Source organism: Mustelus asterias, chromosome 10 (assembly GCF_964213995.1).
Source record: "Mustelus asterias chromosome 10, sMusAst1.hap1.1, whole genome shotgun sequence".
Taxonomy (NCBI): Eukaryota; Metazoa; Chordata; class Chondrichthyes; order Carcharhiniformes; family Triakidae; genus Mustelus; species Mustelus asterias.
Genome location: NC_135810.1, coordinates 85,132,104 through 85,152,458, shown reverse-complemented (window position 1 = coordinate 85,152,458; position 20,355 = coordinate 85,132,104). Strand labels below are relative to the sequence as shown.

The window sequence follows — 20,355 nt, the reverse complement described above, 5'->3', positions numbered from 1 at the left end:
GTTATTGTGGAAACCCAACAGGAAATAGTTCCCAATGTAGAGGGGCGTCCAATGGTCTCTGCTCCAGGCAAGGCTGAGAGACATTCATTCACAGACATCCGACAAACTCCCGCACTCAAGCCCAGTTCCACTGGCGAGGCAAGCCTCACGAGTGTCCACTGAGACACTTACGGGTATTGCACAGGTCACAGCATAGTCGCAAAACTCCTTAAAGACTGAAGTACTGTTGAGACATGAGTGTCATTATGTGTTAGTGTTTGAATGGCAAACCTAGTTAAAAGGGATTAAAAAAGGGTTTGAAATTTTGCTCGTTTCCACACGCCTTCAGTAGGATAGGTGTTGTTACTTACCGTTCTTTTCCTCAAGGGGGATTAAAATTAGGGGAGCAGAAGTGTTATAGTGTGTACACCAAGCAATTTCCTATTGAATACGTATACTGATATCATCAATAAGTGTAGGCATGCAGACTGTTGTTGATACGAGGGGCCTGTTCACTGCTGCCACCAGGCGTGTCCATGCTACGCTGTTTTATTTTATATTTCTGCAAGTAAAGGCAATTAAGCATTCAAATGCGGGCATCTTGCTTGTCTAGTTACCACAATATCATAAAATTAACATGACAGCAGATGCCAGCAAAAAAAAAAAGCAACGAAGCAGCACAGTAATATTGGGGATTTTCACAATAACTTCATTGCAGTGTTAATGAAAGCCTACTTGTGACACTCATAATAAATTAAAAAAATAAAAAATATTTAATTAAAAGTTCATGCATCATGGACCAACATAATAATGTGAAAACTGAATTTTTAAAGAACTCTGTGAAAGTATTATTTCATATATTCATGTAGGTTTCAGCCTATCTTTCCAATTCTTTGGTGACTGAAGACTGTGAAGCCCCTCCTCCCCCCACCCGCCCCCCAGCACATTAGTCTCCTTCTGAAATTCCTTCCTCCCCACCCACACTCATCAGCGCTCCCCAACCCCACTACACTTTGTTCACACCACCTGTTGAAAGCCAACAAGACCCCCATCTGGCCTGCTGAATCACACCAAGACATGGACTCCACTGTTCCCCCTTCCCTGCCTGCTAAATCCTGCCAAGACTCAGGCCCTGCTGCTTCCCTGCTAACCGGCCTGCCAAACTGCACCAAAACTTGGGCTCTGCTGCCCCTCCAGCCCCCCCCAGTCAGTTGAACACTGTCAGCATTCCAGCTCAGCTGCAGAACCCCACTCACAAGTGCCTCTGCTGCTCTCTGCTCCTCACCTGCCTGTTGAACTCTGCAATTCTACCAAGTGGCTAACAGCACAGCATGTCCTCTCACTGAGATGAATGGCGGCGGCTCCCTTGAACCTGATCCCAGCTTCATTACTGGCAGAGATTTTTCAGACCTTGAGGCCCTTGTCTCCCAGCTTTGACCATGTTGGAGACAGCTAAGGAGAGACTGAGGTCAGAAAAATATTAGGAGGCGGAATAATCAGAAGTCTGCCAAATGGCAGAAATATCTCAACCCTGAGAGGGTAACACATTGTGCCTCCTTTCTCTTTAAAAGGGAACGTTAAGAGGAGATTTAATAGGATCTTTAAAACTCTGAATGATTTTGATACAATAGGCACAGAGTGTTTTGACTTGAATTGGAAGAGAAACATTAAAGATCATCAGTCTTAGATAGCCATCAAATAAGCAATTCAGAATAAAATGCTTTGCACTAGGGTGGTGAGAAAGTGGAATATGCAAACAATATGTTTTGCATCTGAGGAGAAGCTGGTAAACTTAGGGGCGAGTAGAAAGGGTTGTGTTTTAGTGATTAAGATGAAAATGGGAGAAAGCACATGCTTGGTGCATAAAACTCTGAATGATTTTGATACAATAGGCACAGAGTGTTTTGACTTGAATTGGAAGAGAAACATTAAAGATCATCAGTCTTAGATAGCCATCAAATAAGCAATTCAGAATAAAATGCTTTGCACTAGGGTGGTGAGAAAGTGGAATATGCAAACAATATGTTTTGCATCTGAGGAGAAGCTGGTAAACTTAGGGGCGAGTAGAAAGGGTTGTGTTTTAGTGATTAAGATGAAAATGGGAGAAAGCACATGCTTGGTGCATAGAACTGGCGTGGCCAAATTGGGTTGAATAGTCTGTTTTGTTGTTGTGTATAATTCCAGTTAAGAGAAAACAAACAAATGACTCAATTTCAACAATGTTTGTAAGAAAAAATATAAATGAACTTTGGGGAAAAAAATAAAAGCATACCTCAGTCATTTTGCCACAGATGGTGCATTTCCCATAATTTCCTTGGGTGATATGACTTGTGTGGGCTGGAGCTTTTTGTTTTTCTTCATAAAAAGACAGGCAGGATGTACTGCAAAATTCCTGGAATGTTTCACTGGAATCTACTTGTGCAACAATTGTTCCCTTCATATTAGTTATCTCTCTGCGAAATAAAATAACAAGTTTCATTAGTATATCAAAAGCACTATATTAAAAAATCATTCAAAATGAAAAGATCTTGGGGAAATATAAATGGATCTCACAAAAGGAGGAACAGTTCTGTGTTCCTGTGACAAGTACGTTCTCAACTAAGCTGCTTTCAATTTTTTTTCAAACAATAAAAGATCTTGTTCGTCCTTCAAGACAATGATGATCACGTTCATCATCTTGGTAGGGTCCCGGTGGGTACATAAATGACTGTTGAGGCTGGTCTCCATTCAGACGCTTCTGCAGCAAATTAGACAGGATACTGCAGACAGTTGAGTGTTTCATGAATGCTGGCTCAAGATTTTCTCTCAGCCTCTGATATGTACTTGCTTTTGAAGGCGGTTGCACTCTTTTTTTTCTTGGTGGCTCCAAATCCTTCTTAGTTTGTCTCAGGACAGGTCAATGTCATAACACCCAAAATAAGCCTCCAGAAACTGACTAAAAACTATTACTTTATAACTTCCAGATGAAACAAGCTTAAAATACTTGATCAATGGGATCTATTTTTCCAAGAAGGAAAAACATCAATGCCATTGGGGCCAGCTCTGAACTATTTATCAATGCAACCTAAAGATGCTGCTGTAGTTTTGGGTACAGATTTAAACTGGAATTAAGATAAAAGATATTATACATTACAGTGTCTGCATTAGAAACTCTAATTACATAGTTTTTCATATATTTTGAATAGCTTCATTAATGTTTGTATGTGAAGGCTGTGGTTTTTTTGAAAGACAGTCTTTTTCGACTCGGAGTAGATGCTGTTGTCTTGAGCAGTCTGCATAATTTCACAGCTTGCATGCAAGTGCAAATAAAAAATTAGTTGTACTCAAACAGTGTTTGAGACTTGTTTCTAGAATTATTTCAAAATAACGTGGAGGACAAATTTTTAACATTTCAGTTTGACTTTACCTATAAGTCATTAGATTTCCAGATCTATCATGAACTGCTTGCTCAAGACAATGAGGCAAACAAATAAGTAGATAATTAACTACCTATTTTGTTTATGCTGAATACAAGTGAAGATTTATTTTAAAAAACAGAAAAGTGCAAATGTCTTTGCCCACCTACCACAATATTCTTGCTTGCTTACGAATGATTTAAAATTTAAGTGCAAGTGAAAGATGAATTGAGATTATTAGTTTTGCTGCTTTGCCCGGCACGGCAATAATCATGGAAGGCCATGGTACCTGAAGGAGAAGTTATTAATGTACAAAGCAGCTGGCAACTTGTAGAAAAGGAGACACCCAGTGACCTGTGCTAAGAAAACAGTAGAGTGACCTAACTTCCCTCATTCGAGCTAACATTCCTGAGAGTTAAGAAGTTTTTGCAACTGAATAGTCATTGCCAATTATGCTCACCACAGAAAATTAAGTGCATTTCTATTGAAGAGATGGGGAAAAAAAACTGAGACGACACATTCTTGTAGACTGCAAATTGCTCCCAGAAGTTTTAATTGTTTTTAAAATTATCCTTTCTTTCTTTTTTCTTTCAATCCAAGCTGCCATCTCTATTTCTCTTTTTTATAACCAATTTGACTATTTCATCATTTTTTCCTTCCCAGCGATTATCGGTTTCTTTAATAATCCTCAAATCTTGTTTAGATAGAATGTTGGTCTCATTGGTCACCAATTACCCAAATGCCTCACTGCCAGTTATCAATTCAGATTTCCAGCACAACCTTTTTTTGCGCTGAATGGTAAGGGAACAAACTCACAGTGCACATGGCAAAATTCTGATTCAATAAAATCTATAGCAAACGTGTTGTGAAATCAAAATTATATATCTTAAATAAACTTAGACAATTGCTTCCATAATAATTCTGCACAAGATAACAACTTTTAACAAATACAAAAATATAGTTTCTTACTTTTTGCATGTAGTACACAGTTTCTTTGGGGCTGGTTTATGAGAAAACGATGATAAGCAAGTAGTAGAGCAGAAGAGGTAAGATGAGCCTTTTCTCTGGTATGCTGTTTGACCTTTCTGTAACGGCTTTTTGCAGTGAGCACAAATGACTTTCATAGATGGCTTAGCTTGCTGCTGAAGTCCAGAGGACTGGAAGACTGGTTTTGAAAGAGGCGCCATCGGCACAACAGAATCGGAAACATTCAGTTTACGGTTTGTGGGGAACGAAGGCGAGAGTGATGGCCACGAATCTTGAATTAAAATATTCATATTTAATAGTCATTAGAGCTTCATTCCATTTTAAACCTCATGTCAAAACATAAAATTTAGCAATTCAAAAACATTAAAAATATTTCCCACCTTACTGAAAATTAGCACCATGAATTCATTTAGTGAAAAACTAATCAAATATACATAACATAAAACTTATAGAATTTCAGAAATATTTAAAAACTCATGAAATACAAATTAACAAAGTAATGAAGTTTGATTTCTTTAAAGTAGATACTTTGCAGCTTCTTTCTTGCTACATTTGCTCTTAACCTACTTGTTTGTTTCAAGGTACTAGAACATAGAACAGTACAGCACAGAACAGGCCCTTCGGCCCACGATGTTGTGCCGAGCTTTATCTGAAACCAAGATCAAGCTATCCCACTCCCTATCATCCTGGTGTGCTCCATGTGCCTATCCAATAACCGCTTAATTGTTCCTAAAGTGTCTGACTCCACTATCACTGCAGGCAGTCCATTCCACACCCCAACCACTCTCTGCGTAAAGAACCTACCTCTGATATCCTTCCTGTATCTCTCACCATGAACCCTACAGTTATGCCCCCTTGTAATAGCTCCATCCACCCGAGGGAATAGTCTTTGAACGTTCACTCTATCTATCCCCTTCATCATTTTATAAACCTCTATTAAGTCTCCCCTCAGCCTCCTCCGCTCCAGAGAGAACAGCCCTAGCTCCCTCAACCTTTCCTCATAAGACCTACCCTCCAAACCAGGCAGCATTCTGGTAAATCTCCTCTGCAATCTTTCCAGCGCTTCCACATCCTTCTTATAATGAGGTGACCAGAACTGCACACAATATTCCAAATGTGGTCTCACCAAGATCCTGTACAGTTGCAGCATAACCCCACGGCTCTTAAACTCCAACCCCTTGTTAATAAAAGCTAACACACTATAGGCCTTCTTCACAGCTCTATCCACTTGAGTGGCAACCTTTAGAGATCTGTGGATATGGACCCCAAGATCTCTCTGTTCCTCCACAGTCTTCAGAACCCTACCTTTGACCCTGTAATCCACATTTAAATTAGCCTACCAAAATGAATCACCTCACATTTATCAGGGTTAAACTCCATTTGCCATTTTTCAGCCCAGCTTTGCATCCTATCTATGCCTCTTTGCAGCCTACAACAGCCCTCCACCTCATCCACTACTCCACCAATCTTGGTGTCATCAGCAAATGTACTGATCCACCCTTCAGTCCCCTCCTCTAAGTCATTAATAAAAATCACAAAGAGCAGGGGACCAAGCACTGATCCCTGTGGCACTCCGCTAGCAACCTGCCTCCAGTCCGAAAATTTTCCATCCACCATCACCCTCTGTCTTCGATCAGATAGCCAGTTACCTATCCAATCGGCCAACTTTCCCTCTATCCCACACCTCCTCACTTTCATCATAAGCCGACCATGGGGGACCTTATCAAACGCCTTACTAAAATTCATGTATATGACATTAACTGCCCTACCTTCATCAACACACTTAGTTACCTCCTCAAAAAATTCAATTAAATTTGTGAGACATGACTTGCCCTTCACGAATCCGTGCTGACTATCCCGGATTAATCCGCATCTTTCTAAATGGTCGTAAATCCCATCCCTAAGGACCTCTTCCATCAATTTACCAACCACCGAAGTAAGACTAACCGGTCTATAATTACCAGGGTCATTTCTATTCCCTTTCTTAAACAGAGGAACAACATTCGCCACTCTCCAGTCCTCTGGCACCATCCCTGTGGACAGTGAGGACCCAAAGATCAAAGCCAAAGGCTCTGCAATCTCATCCCTTGCCTCCCAAAGAATCCTGGGATATATTTCATCAGGCCCAGGGGACTTATCGACCTTCAGTTTATTCAAAACTGCCAGGACATCCTCCCTCCGAACAGCTATTTCCTCCAGCCTATTAGCCTGCAATACCTTCTTCCTCAAAAACATGGCCCCTCTCCTTGGTGAACACTGAAGAAAAGTATTCATTCATCACCTCGCCTATCTCTACTGACTCCATACACAAGTTCCCACTACTGTCCTTGACCGGCCCTAACCTCACCCTGGTCATTCTTTTATTCCTGATTAAAATAGATTCCTGGTTAGTACTGATTAAAAGCTGTGAAATAAAATGTTATCTAAACTTATCATGAACTGCAAATCTAAATGCAAATACTTCCTGTACTCAAGATTTACAAAAAAAGTAGCAAAGCTTTCTTGCAACAAACTGAATCCCTTCGTTATGCTATAAAAATCTGAAATCACGTATTCGCAAAGGAAACACACTGTTGGCCAAGGTATATCGAATTGTTATTAGTTTGAACTAAAATATTAAATAAATCAAAAGTTTTATTCACCATTTACTGGATGGCTGGATGATCCATAAACATCACTGATTCGTATGGCATTCATGGTTACATCTTCACAGGTTCCATTGTTCACCTAAAAAAAAATGCTGTTATTTGTATTTTTAAAAATCTCAGATGTTTTCTAAGTTTGTGCAATCAGAAAACTAAGGATGGAGTGGGACATATGTATGGTAACTATTACAATCTGTAATAGAATGAAAACATTGGATCAGAATTATGTTCTTTCACATAATCTATTCCAATATCATGACCCCTGAATGAATGTGGGACTAACTACTTGTTCACTCATTTAACCAACCATAAAACACCCATAGTTGCTGCCACTATGCCAAGGCTGACAGTGAAGAAAACATTAAAACTAACTTGACAAAGATTAACAGAATAAAGGGAGCATATCACGTGCAAAACTTAAACAAGATAATCCACCATAAAAATCTTGCACCTGCCCACACTTCCTGTCTGCACAATTTGATACGACATTTTGTCACTATGTCAATCTTCTTCCACCATCATAATTTCCAATGCTCACATTTATTGTGTGTTTTATCTGTGTAAACATTGCATGCTATAATTACTGGGTGAGTTTGTTTCTCGTCTATGAGTTTCTTCAGTGACTTAGAAAACAAGTGCCCCAAAAGTGTCCAATCACCATTTTGGACTTTGAGCTAAGTTGCAATTTAAAATTTTGGATTTCAGTTATTCTGCTCACTGTCCTTAAACGTTTAGCCTGCAATAGCATAACTCCCATTTGAATTTAGAATCTAAAAATTGTTTTCTTCACTTCTTTTGCTTGCCTATTGCTAACCTCTGCTTTTGTAATATGTGAACAGTTAGTGGCTGTTCCAAAATTGTTGAATCAAAACCACTTGCATTGAAATTGCAATAATATTTATGTTTCTGCGACCAACATTTGTGGCTTTTTATACAGATTTTCCTGAAATTTCCAGCTGCTGTGTGACTGCACAAGTCGCACCATGTCCCATGCAGCAGCAACCCAACCCATTCAAAGAAAGCAGCACCAATATAGGTTAACACAAGCCATGTCTTACATAAGAAATGGCCACGTCATAGGTACATAAGAATCCCAGTGCAATAAATTAATGTCAATACTGCATATTAACTTATGCCCTTGCCCCTCAAAATGGAATGTAAATTTATTTATAGTTCCAACACTAGCATGGAGCACATCAAGGCCTTTCATATTACCAACTTCAAATCCCAGTTAAGAACATCCACATTTTAGCAGAGATGGGGAGGTGCGAGGAAAGAAAAGGAGGAACATCTTCAAAGCCCAAATACCTGTAGACAAACATCTATTCTCCAAGCAACTCTCTTCCTCTGCTTTCCAAACAAAAGCTTTGCTCTTTAACTATAACCAACATTAAAGCAAATACAAAAAAATTGCATCCAATATTACGCATCTTTAGCATACTCATTTCAAAAATAACCTTTTTTTTTAAAACAAGAAGGAAACTATATTCGGAATAGAGTAAACTGAAGTTATGCAAGTAATTTGTTGGAGACTGACAACAGTTTCATAAAACTTTGGGTGTGGTTATTAATTTAACTGAATAAATTGGTATACCAAAATCTTTGTTTTTATGCAAATGCATAATTAGTGATGCCCAATGATGACATTTTTGTATTCCAATTTTTTTTTTTTAAAGTGTAATTTCAGGCGATAAATTTCAGCCGAACAACAATACATGGCCTGTTTGAACCAAACAGCATTGCATGATTTCAGGTTGAGGGCATGAAGGAGAAAGAAACAGAAGACAACTTAATAGGGCAAGTGAGAGGAGCTTTACATGGGGCATGAACAACTGCAAAGGCCAGTTGGGAGGAATGGCTTGTTTTTGTGCTGTAAAATTTGAAGTATATAAAACGGGTAAAATATTTATGACCCAAAAATTGGATATTAAATTATTTCTCTGCATCCTGGCCCAATTATCCCATTCTTGAAACCAATTTTACCTGCAAACTATTTTTCCATTTGTATTCATAGCCTATTCCACATGCCAACCGTGTGCCAAAAACACAAAATTTATTCTCAAACCTTTCAATCATTTATCAGTAGGAGTTATGAACAAGCAAGCAAGGACAATGTTCCGAGCAGACAGGGAGGAGTTGGTTTAAGGAACCGTGGTGCATGAAAGCCGTGCGGGACCTAGTCGAGAAGAAAAGGAAAGCGTACAAAAGGTTCAGAGAGCTTGGCGAAGATAGGGATCTAGACGAGTATACGGCTTGTCGGAAGAGACTAAAGGAGGAAATTAGGAGAGCCAGAAGGGGTCACGAGAAGACCTTGGGCAAGTAGAATTAAGGAAAACCCTAAGGCGTTCTACAAATATATGAAGAGTAAAAGGATGAGACGTGAAGGAATAGGGCCTATAAAAGGTGAAGGTGGGAAAATCAGTACGGAACCAGTAGAAATGGCAGAGGTGCTTAATGAGTATTTTGCCTCGGTTTTCACAGAGGAGAAGGACATGGGTGGATGTACTGTGGGCTTGCGGTGGAATGAAAAGATTGATTATGTGGACTTTAACAAAGAGGTTGTGCTGGAATCTTTGAATGGCATCTAGATAAGTTGCCGGGTCCGGATGGGATGTACCCCAGGTTACTGTGGGAGGCGAGGGAAGAGATTGCAGAGCCTCTGGCGATGATCTTTGCGTCGTCGATGGAGACGGGAGAGGTGCCGGAGGATTGCGGATGTGGTTCCTATTTTCAAGAAGGGGAATAGGGATAGCCCAGGAAATTACCGACCGGTGAGTCTAACCTCAGTGGTTGGTAAGCTGATGGAGAAGATCCTGAGGGACAAGATCTATGAGCATTTAGAGAGGTTTAGTATGCTCAAGAATACTCAGCATGGCTTTGTCACAGGCAGATCGTGCCTTACGAGCCTGGTGAAGTTCTTCGAAAATGTGACTAAACACATTGACGAAGGGAAAGCGGTGGATGTGGTTTATATGGATTTTAGCAAGGCATTCGATAAGGTCCCCCATGCAAGGCTTCTCGAAAAAGTGAGAGGGCATGGGATCCAAGGGGCTGCTGCCCTGTGGATCCAGAACTGGCTTACCCAAAGGAGGCAGAGAGTGTGTATAGATGGGTCTTTTTCTAATTGGAGGTCGGTCACCAGTGGTGTGTCCCAGGGATCTGTTCTGGGACCCTTGCTGTTTGTCATTTTCATAAATGACTTGGATGAGGAAGTGGAGGGATGGGTTGGTAAGTTTGCCGATGACACGAAGGTTGGTGGGGGTGTGGATAGTCTGGAGGGATGTCAGAAGTTACAGAGGGACATAGATAGGATGCAAGACTGGGCGGAGAAGTGGCAGATGGACTTCAACCCAGATAAATGCGTAGTGGTCCATTTTGGCAGGTCGAATGGGATGAAGGAGTACAATATAAAGGGAAAGACTCTTAGTAATGTAGAGGATCAGAAGGACCTTGGGGTCCGGGTCCATAGGACTCTAAAATCGGCCCCGCAGGTGGAGGTGGTGGTTAAGAAGGCGTATGGTGTGCTAGCCTTTATCAATCGATGGATTGAGTTTCGGAGTCCGGGGATAATGATGCAGCTATATAAGACCCTCGTCAGACCCCACTTGGAGTACTGTGCTCAGTTCTGGTCACCTCATTACAGGAAGGATGTGGAAAAGATTGAAAGGGTGCAGAGGAGATTTACAAGGATGTTGCCTGGATTGAGTGGCATGCCTTACGAGGATAGACTGAGGGAGCTCGGTCTTTTCTCCTTGGAGAGACGTAGGATGAGAGGAAACCTAATAGAGGTGTATAAGATGTTGAGAGGCATAGATCGGGTGGACTCGGAGGCTTTTTCCCAGGGTGGAAATGGCTGCTACGAGAGGACACAGGTTTAAGGTGCTGGGGGGTAGGTACAGGGGAAATGTTAGGGGGAAGTTTTTCACACAGAGGGTGGTGGGCGAGTGGAATCGGCTGCCGTCAGTGGTGGTGGAGGCAAACTCAATAGGGTCTTTTAAGAGACTCCTGGATGAGTACATGGGACTTAATAGGATGGAGGGTTATAGGTAGGCCGAAAAGGTAGGGATATGTTCGGCACAACTTGTGGGGCCGAAGGGCCTGTTTTGTGCTGTAGTTTTCTATGCAAGCTACTCTGAAGAAGGGTAACCCAGACTCGAAATGTTGGCTCTATTCTCTCTTCACGGATGCTGTTAAACTTGCTGAGATTTTCCAGCATTTTGTGTTTTTGTTTCAGATTCCAGCATCTGGAGTATTTTGCCTTTAAGTAAGCCAAAATGTTTTATTAAATTTTGAACTGGATGGCAGTCTCAAGATGTGGAAGTGTGTGTGTGTTTGGATAATTATTGGTGAAAATCTGGTGGTGCTACTCTTGCAGTGCAATACATTGGTGAAGCAGTAAAAAGATGAGTGTGTTTGGCATGACATGTGGGTTAAACATACCAATATGTGCTCAAGAGTAAAAATATATGACTCCATTTATTAAAGATGTGTCACTGGTAAACATGATTTCATTGAAAGTAAGCAAGTTCTGAGCAAAAGTACTTATTAAAATTCTGATAAAAGATCTTTAAAATTGATCTAAAAATGATTTGTCCAGTGGAAAATCCAAAGTATTAACAAAAAATGTACACTGAAAATCCAAAAAGCAGAACTTGAAAATACCTTGTGGTTGCTCCTTTTTCGTTCAGGATCATCAGCCATTTCCTGAGTTCGGATAGCAGTCTTCGGTAAAATATTTTGCATATTACCTGGAAAAGAGCAATGCTAACATCAAGAAATGTATCCAAAAATTCAAAAAAAGTTAATTTATAGCAGTACAGAGGAAATATCACGAGCAAATTGTTTAATATGGTTGTGGGAGCATATCAGAAGTGTGAACTGTACAAATAGAACAACTAAATGAACCAGGAAATAATAAAATAAACGAAATTAGTGTAAAAGAGAAAGTTAGCTAGAAATATAAAAAGCAAATAGTAAGTGTAAGACGGCACATTACACGGCAAAGGCTATGGGCTTTGGCAACTTTCTGGCAGTAGTCCTGAAGACTTTTGCTCCGAACTAACCGTGTCCCTAGCCAATCTGTTACAGCTACAACACTGGCATCTGCCCGACAATGTGGAAAATTGCCCAGTAATGTCTGGTGCAAAAAAATCAACCAACCTGGCCAACTACTGCCCAGCAGTGTACTGTTGATCATCAATATCACCTGCCAAACCTGTAGCACAGGTGGCTCCAGTATTCAGCCACTGCAGAACTCACCTCCCCAGAATGGAGGCAAGTTATCCTCAACCCTGAGGGGCTGCCAAAGAACAAGCGGAGAATCCAGCACTGATCCCTGGCACTCTACTAGTTAAACCTAGTCAATCCAACAAATTTTCCCCTACTTTTAGCTTCCCATCAGCCAATCAATCCTTTATCCATATTAATTTGTTACCTATACTACACCTTGTGTAGTAACCTTTGATGTAGCACATTATCAAATACCTATTGGAAATCTAAGTACACCACATCTACTGGTTCCTCTTTATGCACTTGGAATATTACTTCCTCAAAATCTCTGAGAAGATTAGTTAAATCCAATTTCTTTTTCACAAAGGTAGAGGTCAATGTCAGTCCCAGGACATTAGGGTAGTGTCCTAGTTCCACTATCTTTAGCTGCTTCATCAATAATCTTCCCTTCACCACAAGGTCAGAAATGGGGATGTTTGCGGTTGACTGCACAATGTTCAACACTATTTGCGGCTCCTCAAATGCTAAAGCAGCATGTGTCCATATGCAGCAAGATCTGGACAATATTCAGGCTTGGGCTGATAATTGTCAAGTAACATTCACGCAACACAAGTGCCAGGCAATGACCACCCCCAACAAGATAATTCAACTATCATCCCATGATATTCAATGACATTATCATTGTTGAATCACCCACTATCAACATTCTGGAGTGACCACTGATCAGAACCAGCCATATAAATGCTACGGCCATAAGAGCAGGTCAGAGGCTAGAAATCCTCCTGCGAATTAACTCATCTCCTGGCTCCCCAAAGCTTGTCCACCATCTATAATATACATGTCAGGAGCATGATGGAATACTCCCCACTTGCCATCACCCAGGACAAAGCAGCTATGCTTTGGGACAGGACACCATATGGGCTGCAGCAGTTCAAGAACTACCTTTTCAAGAGCAATTAGGGATGGTTAATAAATGCTAGCCTAGCCAGCAACGTCAATATCCTGTGGAGAAAAAAAAACTAGCTAAAGTGAGCACTTGTCCTTAAGAGGGCGCAACATGGTAATTAATAATGTATATTTCCAAAAAGAGAGACATGTTGTCAAAGCTTTTCACATTACACTCATTGGAACAAACACAAGAATGCTAAATTTCAAACAATCACAATTTATATTGTAAATTGTGCTGATTGTTGGCAATGCTAATTGGCCAAGACATTACCATGTAATGGAATGACCTGATGCTTTCATCCCACCGACTTAAAAGTAGCTGCAGAGATAGTAGATGCATTGGTTGCGATCTTCCAAAATTCCGTGGATTCTGGAAAGGTCCTAGTAGCTTGTAAAACCACAAACGTTGCATGTTTATTTAAGAAAGGAGGGAGATAGAAAGTAGGATACAGTCGGCCAGTTTGCCTAAAGTCTGCCATAGGGAAAATGTATTAATAGCAAGACACTTAGAAAATCAGAATACATTCAGGCAGAGTCAACATAGTTTCGTGAAACAGAAATTGGGTTTTACAAATTTGAGTTCTTTGAAGGTGTAACAAGTAGGGTGGATAAAACACAACCAGGCATAGTGCATTTGGATTTCCAAAAAGCATTTGATACCACATAAAAGGTTACGAAACAAGATAAGAGCTCATGGTGTTAGGAGTAACTTTTTAGCATATTGGTTAGTTAACAGGAAACAGGACTGTTTACTGGTTAGCAAACTTAGCAAACTGTAACTAGTGGATAGTCACAGGGTTTTGTGCTGGTGCCTCAATTATTTAGGATTTATTAATGACTTGGACAAAGGGACTGAATGTATGCGAGTTAAATTTACTGATGAGACAGTAAGGGAAGCATATTGCGCAGAGAGCAGTGTGCAAAGGACATAGCTAGGTTAAGTCAATGGACAAAAAAATTGACAGGTGGACCATAAAGTTGGGAAAATCTGAGACTGTTCACTTTGGCAGCAAGAATAGAAAAGCAGATTATTATTCAGGAGTCGGTGCAGGCTTGATGGGCTGAATAGCCTCCTTCTGTACTGTATGGATTCTATGACTCTGGATGGAGAGAGACTACAGGAATCTGAGACAGAGGTATTGGAGTATCCTGGTATAGAAAGTGATCTGGAAGGCAAATGGAATTTTGAGCTTTACTGCAAGGGGGGGGGGGGCAGGAGAACATAAAAGTAGGGAAACGCTGCGACAACTATGCATGGCTTGTGAAAGATCTTATCTGGAGGAATGTGTACAATTTTGGGTTCCTTACTCAAGGCAAGATCGAACTGCGCTGGAAACAGTTCAGGGAAGGTTCAATTGACTGACTCCTGGAATGAAGGGACTGTCTTACGATGAAATGTTCGGCATTTTTGGCCTATGCTCAATGGAGTTTAGAAGAATGAGAGCTGATGTTATTGAAACACAGATTTTGAGGGGGCTTGACAGAATAGATGCTGAGAGGATGGTTCCCCTCGTGAGGGAGTCTGGACCTCAGGGGCACAGTTTAAAAATAAGGGGATTCCCATTTAAGATGGGGCGAGGAGGATTTTGTTTCTTTGTAATTCTCTTTCCTGCAGAGCTGTGGAGGCTGGGTTATTGAATATACTTAGAGCAGAATGAAGACAAATTGACTGGGGAATCAAGAGTTATGGCGGACAGGCCAGAGAGTGGAGTTAAGGCCACAGTTGGATCTGCCATGATTTTATTGAATATTGGAGCAAATCTGAGGGACGGAATAGTCTACTCCTACCCGTTTCTCGTGATCTTCCGAGTCACTGGATTATCAACAGTATTTTAACAGAGTGGACCTGACATCACAATTAACACTCAATGTCATAAGGCACTGCATCCAGCTGCACTCCTGGGATAGGACAATAATCCAATCATGAGGCAACACAAATACACCACAGCTCACACTGCTCAGCTCACCAACATTGCTCTGGTGAGGTGTCAGGTGAAAGAAAAGCCAAGTGAATTTCATCAGCATAGGGGTTACACCTTGATTGTTATTCAATCATGAACGTTCTACTGAAATAAATGGAGACATGTGGCAAGAAATCCAAAGTGAATTTTCATTTAATAACTGTATCTAAACTGTGCAATTATTATTTCTAATATTTTATGAGCTCCGTAGGTTTCCTGTGGTGCTGAAGGAACTGACAATAGTTTTATAATGGAGAAGTTATACCAAGCAATGTTATATGGAGCCATGATTTATTGGCATTGAAAGTGACTGAGAACATTGAAATGAATCTGCAAATCAATGGGATGGGGTCCTGAGAGCTGGTCAAAATTCAGGGAATTAGGGATTAGTTTCTGTCATGTGGATAGAGTACCTGAACAAGAAAGTCAGGGGAAAACAAGAAGCACAGATGACAAAAGTACATAGATTTGGATTGGATGATGGTATCTTTCAGACACCTCTCGATTAAATTAAATGATCGTGACCTGCAGGTAAGGATTTGCTCTTATGAGCGCAAAATGAAAGAAATCAAGAGGACAAAAAGGGGACAGAAGATTGTTTTGGCAGATAAGGCAAAGGAGAATTCCAAAGAGCTTCTGCAAATACATAAAAGCCAAAAGAGTAACTAGGGAGAGAGCAGAGCCTCTTAAGGATCAACAAGGTCATCTATGTGTGGATCCTCAAGAGATGGGCGATATCCGAAATGAATATTTCTCACCAGTATTTACTGTTGAGGGCATTGTGGAAGGCTGGGGAGGAAATTGCGGGTCTCCTAGCAGACATATTTGAATCATCGATAGTCACAGGTGAGGTGCCTGAAGATTGGAGGGTGGCAAATGTTGTGTCTTTGTTTAAAAAGGGCTACAGGGAAAAGCCTGGGAACTACAGGCCAGTGAGCCTCACATCTGTGGTGGGTAAGATGTTGGAAGGTATTTTGAGAGACAGGATCTACAGGCATTTAGAGACGCAAGGACAGATTAGCGACAGTCAGCATGGCTTTGTGAGTGGAAAATCATGCATCACGAATTTGATTTGAGTTTTTTGAAGGGGTAACCAAGAAGGTAGATGAGGGCAGTGCAGTTGATGTTGTCTACATGGGCTTCAGCAAGGCCTTTGACAAGGTACCGCATGGTAGGTTGGTGCATAAAGTTAAATCTCACAGGATCCAAGGTGAGGTAGCTAAATGGATACAAAATTGGCTTGATGACAGAAGCCAGAAGGTGGCTTCAGAAAAATTGTTTTTCAAACTGGAGACCTGTGACCAGCGGTGTGCCTCAGGGATCGGATTTGGATGAGAATATAGGAGGCATGGTTAGTAAGTTTGCAGATGACACCAAGATTGGTGGCATAGTGGACAGTGAAGAAGGTTATCTCGGATTGCAAAGAGATCTTGATCAATTGGGCCAGTGGGCTGACGAATGGCAGATGGAGTTTAATTTAGATAAATGCCAGGTGATGCATTTGGTAGACTAACTGCATAAGTCCTGCCCTGGTTCAATGGTAGGGCGTTGGGGAGAGTTATAGAACAAAGAGATCTGGGGTACAGGTTCATAGCTCCTTGAAAGTGGAGTCACAGGTGGACAGAGTGGTGAAGGCGGCATTCAGCATGCTTGGTTTCATTGGTCAGAACATTGAATACAGGGGTTGGAATGTCTTGAAGTTGTACAAGACATTGGTAAGGCCACACTTGGAATACTGTGTCCAGTTCTGGTCACCCTATTATAGAAAGAGTATTATTAAACTAGAAAAAGTGCAGAAAAGATTTACTAGGATGCTACCGGGACTTGGTGGATTGAGTTATAAAGAGAGGCTGGATAGACTGGGACTTTTCTCTCTGGAGCGTAGAAGGCCGAGGGGTGATCTTAGAGGTCTATAAAATAATGAGGGGCATAGATCAGCTAGATAGTCAATATTTTTTCCCAAAGGTAGGGGAGTCTAAAACTAGAGGGCATAGGTTTAAGGTGAGAGGGGAGAGATACAAAAATGTCCAGAGAGGCAATTTTTTCACAGAGGGTGGTGAGTGTCTGGAACAAGCTGCCAGAGGTAGTAGTAGAGGCGGGTACAATTTTGTCTTTTAAAACGCGTTTAGACAGTTACATGGGTAAGATGGGTATAGAGGGATATGGGCCAAATGCGAGCAATTGGGACTAACTTAGGGGTTTTTTAAAAAAAGGGCGGCATGGACAAGTTGAGCTGAAGGGTCTGTTTCCATGCTGCAAACCTCTGACTCTATGCAAAGCAAAAAGGGAGCCAGCAAGTTCTTTATGAGTAGAAGACATTTTGAGTAATAAGATAGATAGATTGATGAAAATGATACTTGTTACCATGGTCTCAAGCCTGTTTGATTGCCTGTTGGGCGGGGGGGGGGGGGGGTGGGGGGCACAGAGAAAGTTCTCTGGACTTGACTAAAGCTTTCTTCCCCTGCCTTTGTTTTTCACAGGAGTGTGAAATTGTGGATCTAATCATGTACGTAGGATGCAATACGTCAGGATAGGGGCAAACTTGATGTTGATCTTTTCTTGTCCTTCTTTAATATGCTTGTACTTGTGCTCATCATCCTGATGCAAGGAACCCTTTGGTGTTCTACGCCAGAAAGTGAAGGGTAGAAATAGAGCCAATGTTTACACACTTGTACATTTATTTATTTACAGTTATATATCACAAGCATGCAGCTTTTAACACAAGCCTTAGTCTGTGTCATTAGCTCAAGTAAATCCCCAGTTAATGCCTACAATTAAACAATTACTATAGAATTAACATTATTTTCTATCATTTTAAATAAAGTTAGAATATATACAACCAAATAAATTAAATACAAAATCTATATATTCTGTACAAAGTTTTACACTATAAAATGTCCTTTCTCTCGGTCTCCGAACAATTTCTTTATAAAAAGAAATTCAATGGTTGATGACTTGAATCTACCATTTAACTTGCGATTTCCCTTTTCTCCAGCATGTGTATTAAGTCAATAAGGCTATAACCTATTCTCACTCTCATTTTTGTCAAGTATACATTATACCACAATGTCTAATCAAACATGCAATGGGCATACCATTAGTTACCATCCCCTTCCCCACCACCCGCTCTGACACAGCATATATGACAAACAGAATTCCATATTCACTGACTCGAGTAGTCAATTTCAGCAGCAAAATGGTTTTTAAATAACTCTTTGTACTTTCTTAGCTTCCCAAAGTCAAGGACAGCATTTCTCTTTTTCACTTATAAGCACTATTACAAAACCAATCGAGTCTGAATATCCATCAAGATGGGCATGTGAAGCATTGCTAAAAATGACTAGTTTCATGTTCTTTAGGTCACCTGAAGGTGGGAACTTACACAGCAAATGGTGGAATTTAAACTTAAAATATCTGGAATTAAAAGTCAAATGACGACCACAAAATCATTGTCAACGTTGAAAAATCTCAACTGATTTAGTAATGTCCTTTAGGGAAGGAAATCTGACCTACATGTGACTTCAGACCTAAAGCAATGTAGTTGACTCTTAAAAACCATCTGAAATGGCCTAGAAAGCCTCCCAATTGCATTCAAACGCTACAAAAAAAACCCCCAAAGGAATGAGACCAGATGGACCATCCTGCATCAACCAAGGTACCAGAAACAACAATGACAAACCCAGCCCTGCAAAGTCCTCCTTACTAACTTGTCAAAATTGGGAGAGCTGTTTCAGAATAGTCAAGCAACAGCCTGCCAGGTATACTCATGGAATCATACTTTACAATGTCCCAAATACCACCATCATTATTCCTGGGTATGTCCTGTCCCACCAACAGGGCAGACCCACGAGAGATGACCTGCACAGTAGTATACAGTCGGGAGGGAGTTGCCTTGGGAGTCCTAAACATTGACTCTGGATCCCACGAAGTCTCATGGCACCTGGTCAAAGATAGGCAAGGAAACCTCTGGCTGAGTACCATGGTCTGCTTCCCCAGCAGATGAAGAATCAGTACTCCGTCGTGTTGAACACCACTTGGAGGAAGTACTGGGTGGCAAAGGCACAGATTTTACTCTGGGTGGGGGACTTTAATGCCCATCACCAAGAGTGGCTTGGTAGCACCACCACAGACCTAGCTGGCCGAGTCCTAAATGACAGAGATGTTAATACGGCAGGTAGTGAGGGATTCACAAGAGGGAAAAACATACGACCTCATCCGCACACAACCTGCCTACTGCAGCTACATCTGCCCATGACAATAGGAGTGACCACTGCACAGACCTTGTGGAGACAAGGTCCCATCTTCACATTGAGGATACCGGCCATTATGCTATGTGGCATTACCATTGTGCTAAGTGGGATATAGACTTAGAACAGATCTAGCAACTCAAGACTGGGCATCCATGAGCAGCAGCAGAATTGTACTCAACCACAATCTGTAACCTCATGGCCCTGCATTTCCCCCCATTCTACCATTACCACCAAGCCAGGGGATCAACCCTGGCTTAAAGAAGAGAGTCAAGGAGGGCATGCCAGGAGCAGCATACCTAAAAACGTGGTGTTAACCTGTTGAAGCTACAACACAGGACTACTTGTGTGCCACACAGTGTAAGCAGCAAGTAATAGATAGAGCAAAGTAATTCCAAAACCAACAGATCAGATCGAAGCTCTGCAGTCCTGCCACATCCAGTCACGAATAGCGGTGGACAATTAAACAAAAATCTGGAGGAAGAGGAGGCTCCACAAATATCCCCATCCTCAATGACGGAGGAGCCCAACACATCTTTGCAAAAGATAAGGCTGAAGCATTCGCAACAATCTTCAGCCAGAAGTGCCAAGTGGACGATCCAACTCAACCTCCTCCAGAGGTTCCCAGCATCACAGATGTCAGTCTTCAGCCAATTCCATAAATATCAAGAAATGGTTGAAAGCAATGGAAACTGCAAAGGCAATGGGCCCTGACAATATTCCAGCAATACTCTTGAAGATTTGTGCTCCAGAACTTGACGTGCAAGTAGATAAAATAAATTTGAACAAATTATATTGGTCACAGGGAGTTTTAGCCCTGTGATAATCACGGATTCATTTAACTGTGCAGTGCTCTGTCGTGCTTGCACTTGAACAGAATGTGGAATGACTTGGTTAAAATCTTCCTATAACTCAGTGGTGAGAATCAACATAAGGTTAAGTAAAATAAAAGTACTACTGGATT

General features: G+C 41.1%; 1 protein-coding gene across 2 annotated transcripts in view; it reads right to left on the bottom strand.

Moving 5' to 3' along the window:
* zmym2 (zinc finger, MYM-type 2) overlaps positions 1 to 20,355 on the bottom strand; it is a 114,390-nt gene that overhangs the window by 64,196 nt on the left and 29,839 nt on the right. For both annotated transcript variants that reach the window (XM_078222086.1, XM_078222088.1), the window contains exons 3-6: positions 11,669 to 11,754; positions 7,004 to 7,088; positions 4,344 to 4,632; positions 2,252 to 2,432 (exon numbers count right to left, since the gene is read on the bottom strand). In XM_078222086.1, the coding sequence (XP_078078212.1) occupies positions 2,252 to 2,432; positions 4,344 to 4,632; positions 7,004 to 7,088; positions 11,669 to 11,754 (641 nt within the window). The remainder of the gene's footprint in view (positions 1 to 2,251; positions 2,433 to 4,343; positions 4,633 to 7,003; positions 7,089 to 11,668; positions 11,755 to 20,355) is intronic.